At 40.1% G+C, this 13,128-nt stretch overlaps 1 protein-coding gene across 4 annotated transcripts in view; it reads right to left on the bottom strand.

The window, feature by feature from the left end:
• Positions 1-13,128, bottom strand: part of Acap2 (ArfGAP with coiled-coil, ankyrin repeat and PH domains 2) — a 117,872-nt gene that overhangs the window by 19,269 nt on the left and 85,475 nt on the right. For 3 of the 4 annotated variants that reach the window (XM_038345048.1, XM_038345050.1, XM_038345051.1), the window contains exons 11-14: positions 10,465-10,485; positions 7,239-7,290; positions 5,087-5,187; positions 3,796-3,901 (exon numbers count right to left, since the gene is read on the bottom strand). In XM_038345048.1, coding sequence (XP_038200976.1) covers positions 3,796-3,901; positions 5,087-5,187; positions 7,239-7,290; positions 10,465-10,485 — 280 coding nt within the window. The remainder of the gene's footprint in view (positions 1-3,795; positions 3,902-5,086; positions 5,188-7,238; positions 7,291-10,464; positions 10,486-13,128) is intronic. The other variant, XM_038345049.1, reaches the window with a different exon arrangement.

Below are 13,128 nucleotides of genomic sequence, written 5' to 3'. Positions count from 1 at the left end.
TTACATGATGACTGTCACTGAACATATGAGCAAGAGACAAGGACAGACAGGGAGAGACACAGTGGGAGGCATAATGCTATTAAGACTCAATAATAAGGTAAAATCCAGCACTTGGGAGGCTGAGGCAGGAGGAGCACAAGCTCAGAGAGCCTGAGCTACACAGGAAGGCCCTCCTGAAAGAAAGCAAGCAAAAAGAATAAAATATTTCAAGCCACATTTCCCAAAGGCATTAACTATAAGTAAGTTATTTCAGCTACTACAGTTAATCACTAGAAAAACTATTCTATGACACAATGACATGCTAGAAAATATATCACCTTCATAATGAGCCAAAAACAAAATACGATATACAAAAAGCTAATTTTTAAAGTACATGGTCACACCAATAATAGAGTATTTAATAAGCATTAGCTAAGACGCAGCAATAGTCAACCAAATCCAAAGATGTGGCTCTTGATTATAAGCAATTAGAGATATATAGTCTTCATGCTGAAAAACTTTCTGCCCTGTACAAGCCAGTGTGTTAGCCCAGAAGCACTGGAAAGAAAATTTGATTCTTGTTTGTCTTTTCTGAAAACACACAGAATTCAGAAGGGCTGAGCAAACAAGGCAAGCACAGGGATGTGGAACTCTACTGTCTTCAGAGAATAAGGTCAATATCCACTTAAAGAGCACAGCCTTATGCAGGCTTCTGGGTCCTACACAGGATCAGAAGGATGGGTGCACATTACAGACATGAGTCAATCTGAGACACACAAACAAATAATGAAAGTAATGGATTGTGACACATTGAATAGAATAAAAGCAAACAGGAACACAGTTAAAAACTAGTCATAGATTAAAACTCAACTGAGCAAGAAACAGAATATTTACACAATTTCAAAGTACTCCCCCCGCAAAACATTTACTACCCAAAGGTTATAAGAGTATCTTCCGCTGGAAAAATGGAACAAGTAAAACCATGTGTCACCTGAAGGGATGGCCTGAGAACACAGTATTTACACACAACGTTCTTGCCAAAGATGTAAAACCTAGCTGAACAGCTAGCCTGTAATTTTCAAAACTTTCGAGGTCAAAGGTCAGGTTAACCCGAAGTCCTAACTACTCCTGTCTGAGGACAACATGGCCACTAACTTTATCGTTTTGCTTTCTAAACATGAAAGCATTCGGGGATCAAATGGGTGTCACATATCAAGGCTCGTATCTCCATGTTGATGTCCATACCATGATTATGTAGGACATCTTGTCCTAGGCTAGTGGGATGGGTTTATTAAGTAGGAGCTGGAGATAAGGTGGCCTGCTAGCAACTTGTTCTCAAGCAGTTCAAGGGGAAGAACTTAACTTGTACTCAAATTCTATGGGATTTTGAGATTTTGAAATTTTTCAAAATAGATCTGGCTTATCAGATGTCTGAAATGTAAAGTTAACAAACAGAATTATCTATGGAAAAGGTTATCAGTATTTAGGGCAGAAATCACATGGGTTCATTCCCAGTTTTCCTTGATATGCTAATGTTTTTGCTCCCAACTAGAGATGCTGAGAGCTAATGAAGGCGTCATTGGTCGGGAAGCAGTTGTAGCCCAGGGTTCTCTCCCTAACCGCAGGCCAGTAAGGGACTTCTCAAGTACAAATGAATGGAAACCATTTCTCTAGAGGAGTACATCAGAGTCTCAGATGGGGTTCATCAGCTGAGAGATCAAAGGTGGGAGACAAAGCGAACGTGCGCACAGTGCTGAGATGGATACCCAGCACCCACGTCTGCCCTGCCGCGAACGTGCGCACAGTGCTGAGATGGATACCCAGCACCCACGTCTGCCCTGCCGCGAACGTGCGCACAGTGCTGAGATGGATACCCAGCACCCACGTCTGCCCTGCCGCGAACGTGCGCACAGTGCTGAGATGGATACCCAGCACCCACGTCTGCCCTGCCGCGAACGTGCACACAGTGCTGAGATGGATACCCAGCACCCACGTCTGCCCTGCCGACTCCTTACTCCCGTGGGAGACACCAGTCAATTTTCTCTAGGAAAAAGATGCTGGCTGTGGCAGTTGCTCAGCACATAGTCCAAACTTACAAGAGTCTTTTCCACTCAACAAAATCTCAACTAACAGATTCAATAAACATTCAGTGAACAGAAAAAAATTCTTGAAAATTAAATAGATGCCAGATGATTAACAATATTCAAAAAAAGAAAAAGTGTTAATTCAAAAATTCCAGAAAGAGAGACTTGGAAAGAATAGGAAAGATCAGTAATAAGAAAGGCAACTCTGAAACTAAAAAACAAAAGAGCAGAAGAAACATCTTAACCTGTTTCTCCCTGCCCACCCTGGAGACAGGGTTTCTCTGTACTCCTGGCTGTCCTTAAAACCCCCTCTGTAGACCAGGCCAGCAACAAACTCACAGAGATCCAACTGCCTCTGCCTCCCAAGTGCTGGGATTGAAGGCATGCGCCGCCACCACCCAGCCATAATGTAGTTTCTTAAGGTTAACTGTCTCTAATCTACAACTTCTATACCTAGTCAAACTACCAAACAAATATGAAGACAAAAAAATAGCACTATCAAGAGAACATGGAATCACAAATGCCTCACTTTCTGGAAAATACTGAGGGAAGTCCTCAAGGTCTTTTTTCAAGAAGAAGAAATAATATGGATCAACAAAAAGAAAGGAACACTAAAATACGACTGTGTAAGACAAAGCCAGGTTAATAACTAACTATACCACACTGAATACTGAGGGGTGGCTGACCCAGAAGAGAGAGATGATTTGGGTAACAGGCAATGTTGAGGTCTCCCTTCACCAGCATGCCCTTTTGCCAATGTTCTCATCATCTGTATTCAACAATGCCCAGGTAAACTGCAGGCTGAAGAAATCCCTTCTCTGAAAGTAACTGCTTAGAAGTGGAGTTCCCTTGGTGCCTGTTTAGGAAGCTTCTAGGTTCATCTACCCCTGGGAGCCCCAGGTCGCCCATGATAACCTTTGAAATACAACTTAGAAAACATTCCTATTATCAATCTCTCACCAAGTCTATGTCTCAGGTCACATCTAAAGATCCAGAAGAGCTTCCCTCCTCAGGGCTTCATTCACTGCCTTTCCAGAGAGTTTGTTCGTTCTCTGGGAAGCTTTCAACAAGAGACAGCGTGAGATTCCCTTCTCTGCAGCTTACTTAGTATTATTTTAAAACTAAGTAAGATTATAAACTCACAAAATTTTATTATGAATGAAAGATATCAAAATATTTAGGAGAAACCCATTAACGTGGGAACCCTTTATTTCAATCTGGTATATGCATTCAAATATCAGAACAGAGACACGGATACTGAAAGAAAAGGAAAGGAAGGGCTGGAAACACAGCTCAGCTAGTAGGCGGCTTGTACAGCACGCACAAGGCGCTGAGCTTGAGCCCAACCGCGGCCGAAAAGCAACTGTGATAACAGACGTCTTAATCCCAGCTCTCTGGGGGTGGGAGTAGGAGGATCACAAGTTCAAGGTCACCATCAGCAACACAGTGAGTCCTAAACCAGCCTGAGCTACATGATCTGTCAAGAAAGGAAGAATAAAAGAGGCTTAAAAGGGGGGAAAGGTGGGTAGAGGAAGCAGGGGGAGAAAGAAAGAAAGAAAGGGGTAGAAAGAACATACAAAAAGATAAACAAAAAGAACGTGAGCCTAAGATTTTACAACATTTCAATTACATAAAATTACGTTCCATAAAAAGGATGCCATACCATATGTTACAAGTGAAACTGAAAACATTTAGCAGTATGTCCCACGATACTGACGACACCTCTACTAACCTCTGATTCATCGCCCTTTTCTCTGTAGGCAGTGGCAATGCTGGTCTGAACAGCCTTAATCCAGGCCTGGCGAAGCTTTTCAGAATCTGCCTGGAGCATACAACTTCTACAAGGAAATAGCATCATTTTGTCAGACAGTAAGTCAGGAGAGAAAAAAATCCATACACTTTATTTTTCCTCACTATGCTATTAAGTACATTTTTAAAAAGTGCACTAGTGTTTTGCCTGACTCTAAGTCTGTGTACCGTGTGTGTGTGTGTGTGTGTATCTGTGTGTTCTGTGTGCTATGTGTGTGTCTGTGTGTGTAATGTACTGTGTGTCTGTGTATGTGATGTGCTGTGTGTGCCTGTGTGGTGTGTGTATCTGTGGTGTGTGTCTATCTGTGTGTGGTTTGTTATGTGTGGGGTGTGTGTGTGTGTGTGTGTGTGTGTGTGTGGTATGTGTCTGTGGGTGTTTGTGTGGTATGTGTATATGGTGTGCTGTGTGTGTATCTCTGTGGTGTGTGCCTGAGTGGTGTGTGTGTGTACCTTGTGTGTCTGTGTGGTATGTGATGCATGTGTGAGGGGTATGTATGTCTGTGGTATATATCTGTGTGGTATGTCTGTGTGGTGGGTGCATGTAGTGTGTACGTAGTGTGTGTGTGTGTGTGTGATGTGCTGTGTGTGATGTGTTGTGTGTGTGTCTGTTTGGTATGCATGTGTGGTGTGTGTGTGTCTGTGTGGTGTGTCAGTGTGTCCGTGTGGTATTTGTGTGTGTATATTCTCTCATATCCTTCAACCTCCCTTTCTCTCCACCATGTAAGCAGAACACTGCTTTTTTTTTAAGTGTGGTACAAAATGAAATTCAAAGTCATACACTTTCAATTTAACATAATATCTAAAAACTTTTCACATGGACTAGGTTTGGTGTTTGAGACAGGAGAACAACAACTTCAAGGCTCTGAGTTCAATTCTCACCATCACCAAGATACAAACAAAAAAGTCTACCAGGTTTTCACATAAACGTTTACAGGAAGGACAGAGCTCAGTAGTGGGTGCTTGCCTAACATGCTCACAGCCCCACTATGTAAATAAACAGTGATCTCTGCAGATTCCAAAGACTGTGATACACGGAGAGGAGTTACATAAGTACTTGGACAGGACATCTATAATTGCTAATGGAATTCATTTTTAAAACATTAGTTCTTTTGTTACACTGATAATCATAAATCAGAGTTCTCAGATCTGGTAAAGTCTTTCAGACAAACTACGTAAACATAAAAACAATTCTCAAATTCTCGCGAACGTCTTACTTTGTTGGAGAGACCACCTCGAAGCAGAACCGCCGCTCTATGTCTTCACAGTGCTTCACCGTGCAGAGCCTGAGGTCCTCCACCACCACCGTGGGGCTGTCCTACAGCAAGGAGGCGAGCTCAGTTCATCAACTTAGCTCCCAGCACTACCAGCAACAATAAACTCCAAATACACTCCAAAATCCGGCCTCATTTAGAAGGTCTCTATTTTATCATAGTTATGAAGATATAGAACTAATGGAGGCAATCACTTAATCTGCCTCATCTAACTACTATATAAAGTAAGTACAATCATTTAGAGAAAGGATTGACCCACAATTGACACTTAACAAATACTCAAAAAAATTTTCTCCTTATTGGCCCTCTTCCAACTTCCCACTGATGTCCATTACTCTTGGGGTTCCCACTCACATATAGAAGAGCTACATTCTCTCCAAAGAGAAACCGGTAACAATTTAAATAGTTCAATGAGAAACAACGAGAAATTGGTAAATTCTTCTTAAAATTATTACAAGAAAGAGAAAAGATTTTGTCATTTCCTAATTAAAATACCAGTGCAAAAACTCAGGAGAAAGCACCAATGGATTAACTACAAAGTCCACAAGAGCCTGTAATTAGTGTGGCCATCTCACAGGGAAGGGGTATCAGATGTTTATGGCTCACAGACTATCATTCAAGGGCTAAGTGAGAAGCATACTATCAATTAACAAATGGTTTTCCTTCCAGGGTCTAGCATTCTCACAAGCCTTCCCAGTACACCTTCCCAACACATAAAATTCCTTGCCTTGAAATGAGGCCAAGAAAACACATAAACACAGCAGTAACAAAGGACAGGGTTCCTGTCTACATTACTGACAGCATACACTTTGACTTCTGTCATTTTAAAGCATTCTATGTGGTCATCATTGGTCCTAGGCTAATGTGTTCTAAAAGACAAACCATCTGCAGCCTCAAAATGGTACCATGGGATGTCAGGGTTACTCCTGCCACATCACTAACAAAAGGACTTATAAGATGAAGGTAATAATCTTGGGACACAAAACACCTTAAAACTAGGAATGAAAATTTCCGAATTGGAGCTGGAGAGATGGCACAGTGGTTAAGAGTGTACACTGCTCTGGCGGAGGACAGGGTTAGGGTCAGGCAGCTCACAGCCACCTATGAGTAATGCCAATTCCAGGAGGTGTGGCGCCCTCTTCTGATCTCCACAGGCACTGCACTCAAGTGTACAAATCCACATTCAAGACATACATATACACATCATAACTAAGAATAAAAATAAAATCCGTATAGAAAGGGGTAAGAAGATCTCTTTCAGCAGTTAAGAGCACTGGCTGCTCTTCCAGAGAACCCAAGTTCAATTCCCAGCATCTGTAACTCCAGTTCCAGGGGATCTGATGCCCTTATCTGGCCTTTCTGGGCACTGTATACATGGTACGGAGACATATATACAGGTAAAATACCCATACACATGCAAAGAAGCAAAAAGGAAAAAGCTGATTAAAAAAGAAGAGTTCATAACTGTAGGACTAAAGAAAGGGCTCAGCCATTAAGCTGCTTACTGCTCACAGGGGACCAGAATCATCGGACAGCCCATGACCACCTCTAATTCCCTCTCCTAGGGGATCAAACACCACTGGCCTCAGGGAGCAACTGCATTCACACGTACAGAGATGCATACATACACACAATTTAAAATGATAAAAATAAAGCTGGTCATGTGGTGCACATCTTTAATCCCAGCACTCGGGAGGCAGAGGGCACCAGATCTCTGTGAGTTGGGGGCCAGCCTGGCCTACACAGTGAGTTCCAGGTTGGCCAGGGCTGCTTTAAGACAATAACCCAGGGCCTCTGGGGGCACTGCAGTCACGTGCACAAACTTGCACTCAGACACACATGTACACACAATTGAAAACAATTTTTTTTTCTCAAAACAAATTCAGAATCAAATCATTCTGCTTTTAAGGATCAGGGGTTGACAGCTTCCACTCCACTCGTTACGCACACCCAAACAGAAAACCAATAAACAGCAATTTCAGAATTTTGCATATGGATATTTATGGACTTCAGTGTTCACCAAGACAAACAGACAAAGAACTAGAACCGGAACTTATCAGTTTTCACTGTATTGCTTAATAAAGAACATACGTACCTTGAACTTTTTCTGGTAAACCAACTGATTGTTCTGTATGGAGAACCAGCGTCTAGACAAAGACAAACAGATTAAAGATGGCGTACCTTCAGTCATCCCCCGGCGGGTGTAGGGTGCTGGTGTTGGGAATGCACTGCTTTGTTCTCATAAACTGAAGCATATGACATAACTACAAAAACTAAGAATAAGCATCTTAAAAATAATCACAGGTTAGGGAGATAAATAGCTGTTTTGGTTCATTTTATGTCATATCTTAACAAAAGCTTTTATTTTTCCTGCTAAGACCATAACTATTTTAAAAGTACAAACTTACAGGGTTGTTTTTTTTTTTTTTTTGAGGTACTAAAATCTTATCTTTTTTTCAAATATCTACTTTTATGATAAAGAAAACTTAAATTACAAATAAAAAGTCCATTTATATATGTAAAACATTAAGGTAAATGGTGCTTTATTTTCAACCTTTTAGAAGCTAATTCAGCAAATGTTTGATCCTCAGCAAAACAGAGACTAATCACTTAGAACTGTATCAAAAATAAGATGATCACTAGCTTTATTGCATAGAAGAGCCCTTACTTCTCAAGCGAATTACATTGTTGCTACCATATATATATATATATGACCCCCAAACTGTTTAAATGGCTCTCCTCATTACTGCTAAGTTATTAGGAAAACAACTGGCTCACACTCTTCTTTAGAAAAATGAATGTAGGTAATGTAAGCCATATGCACTAATTCTAGTTTATTAAAATAAGAAAAGGAAATAAATACATAAAAAAAATCACAGTCAAAAGCCATTCATAAAAGAAGCAAAACTTCTCACCAAGCACGAAAAGTGAACAGTATTTGAGTTGTTACTTTTAAATTAGTTTTATATGAGATTATTTTTAATATAAACATTAGTCATTAATCTATTAGCAGATAGAGATTCTACCTTTTCATTGACAATACAAATTGCTAGAAATTATATCCAGGTGTTTTGAATTTTTCTTTTCAAATTTTTAGTTATTTCTCCAAAGCTGAGAAGGAGCCCCAAACACATCCTAGGGTTTCAGGCCTTTTACCGGGTGGGTGGGTTTTCTTGCCACTTAAAAATGTATCACCTTTTTCATTGAGAGAGAATTTGTTATGTTAAATAAGCATCTAAATAAAATAACGTGGGTGCCGCTGAATGCAAATCAACAGACCAGAAAAGGAAGAATTCCACGGCTCTCGTGGGGACAGGCAGCCGGTTAGAAATGTTAGATCAAAGTCCTACACACAAACCAAATGGCGCACCCTGCCACATGGGATGACATGCAATGGAGACAATCTCTGAATCTGATTAAAATGTTGTCATAAAATTCATTTGAGGAGGGTGAACTATATTAATAAAAATGTACAGGCTAAAAAAAATGTACAGGCTGTGTATCATAGTAGTTATCTCACACAGTCTGAGAAAGACTACACTTTTATTAAATAATGGAAAGACATCCATATAAAAATGCAAACTTTTCATGCTTCTGAGGTCTTCAAAAATTATTTTTTCTTTTGACCTGGTCCATCTTGGGACAGTGTTCTCTAGAAATAGTACTAATAATAATAACTAAATAAATGCCCCTGTTCCCCGGAGACCATTCCCTTCCGTTATTAGCCTTATGGAGCATATGTATTTCTGAAGGTCAGTTTCCCTGACATTCATCTGCTTCCGGGTGACATTCTTACATCACTGGGTTTTGTAAAAGACTTGGAAAAGACAATACAAATTTCTCTTCATTTGCTACTTCCTTAAAGAAAGCATAATAATACATCATAGGTAGGGAAAAATGAATTATGAAGATGTGTTAGTCTGACACCCTCTTCCTTCTGCGACCATTAGAAACACATTTAAAGCCAACCAGAACCTTAACCAGGTGCCTAAAGGTAATGAAACATATATATGTGCATATCTGGGGAGTGCATGTGTGTGCTCTAGTGTGCATGCACATATATGCACATGCACATGGAGTCCAGAGGACAACCTTGGGGATCATACTTAGGGCACTGCCCAACTCCTTTGAGACAAGGTCTCGTATACTCACAAATTGGGTAGAGCAGCTGGCTGTCGAGCCCTAGGGATCTATCTGTCTCTCCCTCTTCTGCGCACACAACACCACACCTGCCATTTGTGTGGGGGTTGTAAGAGACCAAACTCTGGTCCTCATATGTGCAAGGCAAGTACTTTAGTGACTGAGTTCTTTCTCCAACCACTGGAATAGAGATTTTAGCTGTTCCTATAAAAATAATACTAGTGACTATTAATATTTCCAAGAAAGGAAAAGTATGCTGAACAGCTCGCAGCCTATGACTTACCTACACACAGAGAAATACTTAGTATTTGAAGCATTTCTTACAGGAAATTTTAAAGCACTATATAAACTGGAGCCAAGAGACCAGCTTTGGAAATCACCGTGCTAACAGAGCACACAGTCTACAGCACTAAAAAGTAGAGCACAAAGTATAGTTGGCTTCTAATTTCTTATGTGTAAGAAAAGTAAGACACATTTTTATCTGTCTCAAATAAAAGTAATTTAGTATAATTCAGACCAAAATATTACATCTATTTTTTAAAAAATAAATACTATTACATATGAAGGAAAACTTCCAGTTGACAAAATTTAGGTCAAATGGGAAAAAATAAATTTATAAAAATCAAATATATTTTACTATGTTTGCTCTCAACATCAAAAATATTGGTAAAAGTCACAGTTCTAAATCTGAAGGTTTATAACTAAAACTATATAAATTATGGGGTCATATTTTTGTGCTAGATAACCATTTAATACAAATTAAAGGCCTAATGCACTGTTTTATTCAATTCAATTTGCTGTTTCCATGGGAATAAAGCGCAAGAGAGCACCTATGACCTGACAAGGGAGTCTCGCTCACCCTAGCTACTGCTCCATCCCAAACACAGGTCACTACTTTATGTCAAAAAACACGTCACAGAGTGTGCCTACCACTCAGTCTGTATTGACTTGGAGTGATTCTAGGCACATCAGCCGTCCTTCCCCAGATCAAACCAGCTGAGGTCAGGGGCGACCGAAAGGTCTCTTCCTCAAATAAACACTTATATTTTCGTTCCAATTTAGGGCATAAAGAGATTTTTTTATCCATTGCAAGTAATCCAACTGAACGCGGGTTAATCAGGCTTTCTCGTGCTTACAGAGGAAACTGGATAAGAAGAGGAAGGCAGGAAGCTATTTGGTACCTGATATGATCGGGTTTTTTCCTGTCATGTGAAAAAATGGGGCAGGGTTAAAACAAAAGGGAAAGGCATAAAAGAAAGAAAATGCAAATGCGCAAATAAGCAAAGGACCAGCATGATACAAAAATAAGACAAAAAAAAAAAAAAAAAACTAAAGAAACAAGCGTAAGCTAACAACTTAACAATGCAGTCCGAGTAGAGTATCATGTGTTTTATTATAAACATAAACATTTTGCAGAATTTCAATTCTTAAGAAACTGAAATACTTTGAAAATATTTGAATTATTATATTACCATTTATTACTATTATGACTGTCTGCCTCTATGGTCCTAACTAGAAAATACAGATATCATTGTGCCACACTTTAATAAGCTGTGCCTGGAAGGTAGGAGGAAAATCACTGCATTTTACCTACAGAAACCTTCAGCCAATAAAAACCTTTTGGAAAGAAAATGGGGTGACTAATTGAGAATTTCAAAGATCATAAAATAGTGACCGAGTAAACCTCCCACCGACCCCTATCCACCTTCATCACATGACAACAGACTCTAAGGCCACACATAAACATGACTCACTCAGTGATTTTGGAAGAGTAGGAAGGTGGAGACAGGGTTTGGCTGTGTAGCCTAGGCTGACCTAGCTCACGTAATCCTACTGCCTCACCCTCCCAGGTTCTGGGACCATGGGAACATACACTCTGTCCAGCAGACTCATTTTCAGTCTAGGTATATACTTCTTACTCTAAAACAAAAGCCAATAAAAAAATTTTTTATCAAGTCAGGCAGTGGTGGCACACACCTTTAACCCCAGCACTTGGGAAGCAGAGGCAGGCAGATCTCTGTGAGTTCGAGGCCAGCCTGGTCTACAGAGAGTTTCAGGACAGGCACCAAAGCTACACAGAGAAACCCAGTCTCAAAAAACCAAAAACATTTTTATCTGTAGCAGCAGTATATAGAACATTTTGCTTTAAAATTTTGTATAATACATTTTATGCTGGGTTATATTTTCTGGTCCAACAAAGGAGTCTTTTTTATTAGCCTTTCCAACTTAATATTAAATTTTACATTAACAGTTATTTTCCTTGTTATTCCTCCTTTCCAAATTCATTGTGAAGCAGAGAAGAGAGACATAGGTTCCAGTGTTTAAAGTCTGAACTGAAACTGCCATACAGAGAAAATAACTTAATAAGAAAGCTCATTGTTGCAGACCTTACATGCACCCCCAGAAAAATGAAGCAGTCCCTTGGTGTCAGTGTAACCAAATCTATAGATGCTCAAGTTCTCTAAGATAAAATGCAGATTTACATATAATCATAATATATGAGTGAATGAAGGAGAGACAGACAAGAGAGAGGGAGTGGAAGAGAGAGACAGAGAGAGGAAGGGAGGGAGAAAGGGAGGGAGAGAGGGAGGGAGGGGAGAGAGAGAAAGAGAGAGAGAGAGAGAAAGAGAGAGAGAAAGAGAGAGAGAAAGAGAGAGAGAGAAAGAGAGAGAAAAACAGAAAGATTGGCCATGCTGCCCTCTCTGAGCTCAGCTGATTTTCCCACCTGCAACTTGAATTAACTGAGTTCAATCACCTCTAGATTTACTTACAACTGTTATTATAATGTAAATGCTATGTAAATAGTAGTATTGCATTTTTTTATGAGTATAATAATTACAAGGAAAAAACCTCCATGTTAAGTACAGATTTGGTGTTTCTCAAAATTGTTGATTCCCAGTTGGGCAAGTCCTTAAGTGTGAGATCATACAGAGCGCTAACAGTGCCACACATTCACACATTCAGATGCCACAAACAAGAACTCTGGGATTTAGCAGGAACGTGACTGGCAATGTACACAGGACATGAACTTCTCATTCTTATGCCATCTGCTCTCACACACAAAACATAATAACCATTCTACGTCATACAATACTAGACATTGCTTTTAAAGTAAAGTGTAATTTATGAAGCATGAGGGAGTTTTTTTTTAACATTTGGGGATTCTTAATCACATTCACATATCCCTCAGGATGGAGATCTTTGATAGTTGATGCTGAAAATATGATATAATTTCATAAAACGAATAGAAAAGCTTAATATCTGAAGAGGTGGATTCTGAGATGGTTGTTTGGCTTGGTTTTGGTTTTCTGAGGCAGTTTCTCTGTGTAGGTTTAGAGCCTGTCCTGGAACTCGCTCTGTAGACTAGGCTGGCCTCGAACTCACAGAGATTAGCTAGTCTCTGCTTCCTGAGTACTGGGATTAAAGGTGTGTGTCACCACCACCCAGTCTCTGAGATGTTTTTAATATTAAGGAATAGAGAGTCTTACTTAGAGGAGCAGACTGTATTATAATAAATTACATGGAAATTTAGGGCAGCCACTAAATGAGACAGGGATGGAAGGAAACAACATGCACCTCCTGAGATTAGGCATTTGATAAGGCTCATCCCTGCTCTCACCTGTCAACTAATTCTCTTCTGCTATATTCTGCACATCATCTGTTCCCTCGAAGGTTCTGCACTAGGCTTATCTGGCTCACAGTGTGGCACAGCTAATGGTGGAATCCTTAGGGGGCTGGGCCTTGTGCTGGGTGACTACATCATTGAAGACACTGCCCGTGCAAGGGACCAGTGCTGGTCTCCTGAAGGACGTGTGTTGTCGGGAATTGGTCATTTCCCTTCCTGC

Source organism: Arvicola amphibius, chromosome 10, assembly GCF_903992535.2.
Source record: "Arvicola amphibius chromosome 10, mArvAmp1.2, whole genome shotgun sequence".
NCBI lineage: Eukaryota > Metazoa > Chordata > Mammalia > Rodentia > Cricetidae > Arvicola > Arvicola amphibius.
Note: the sequence above shows the minus strand (reverse complement) of the source record. Positions and strands in the feature narration are given on the sequence as shown.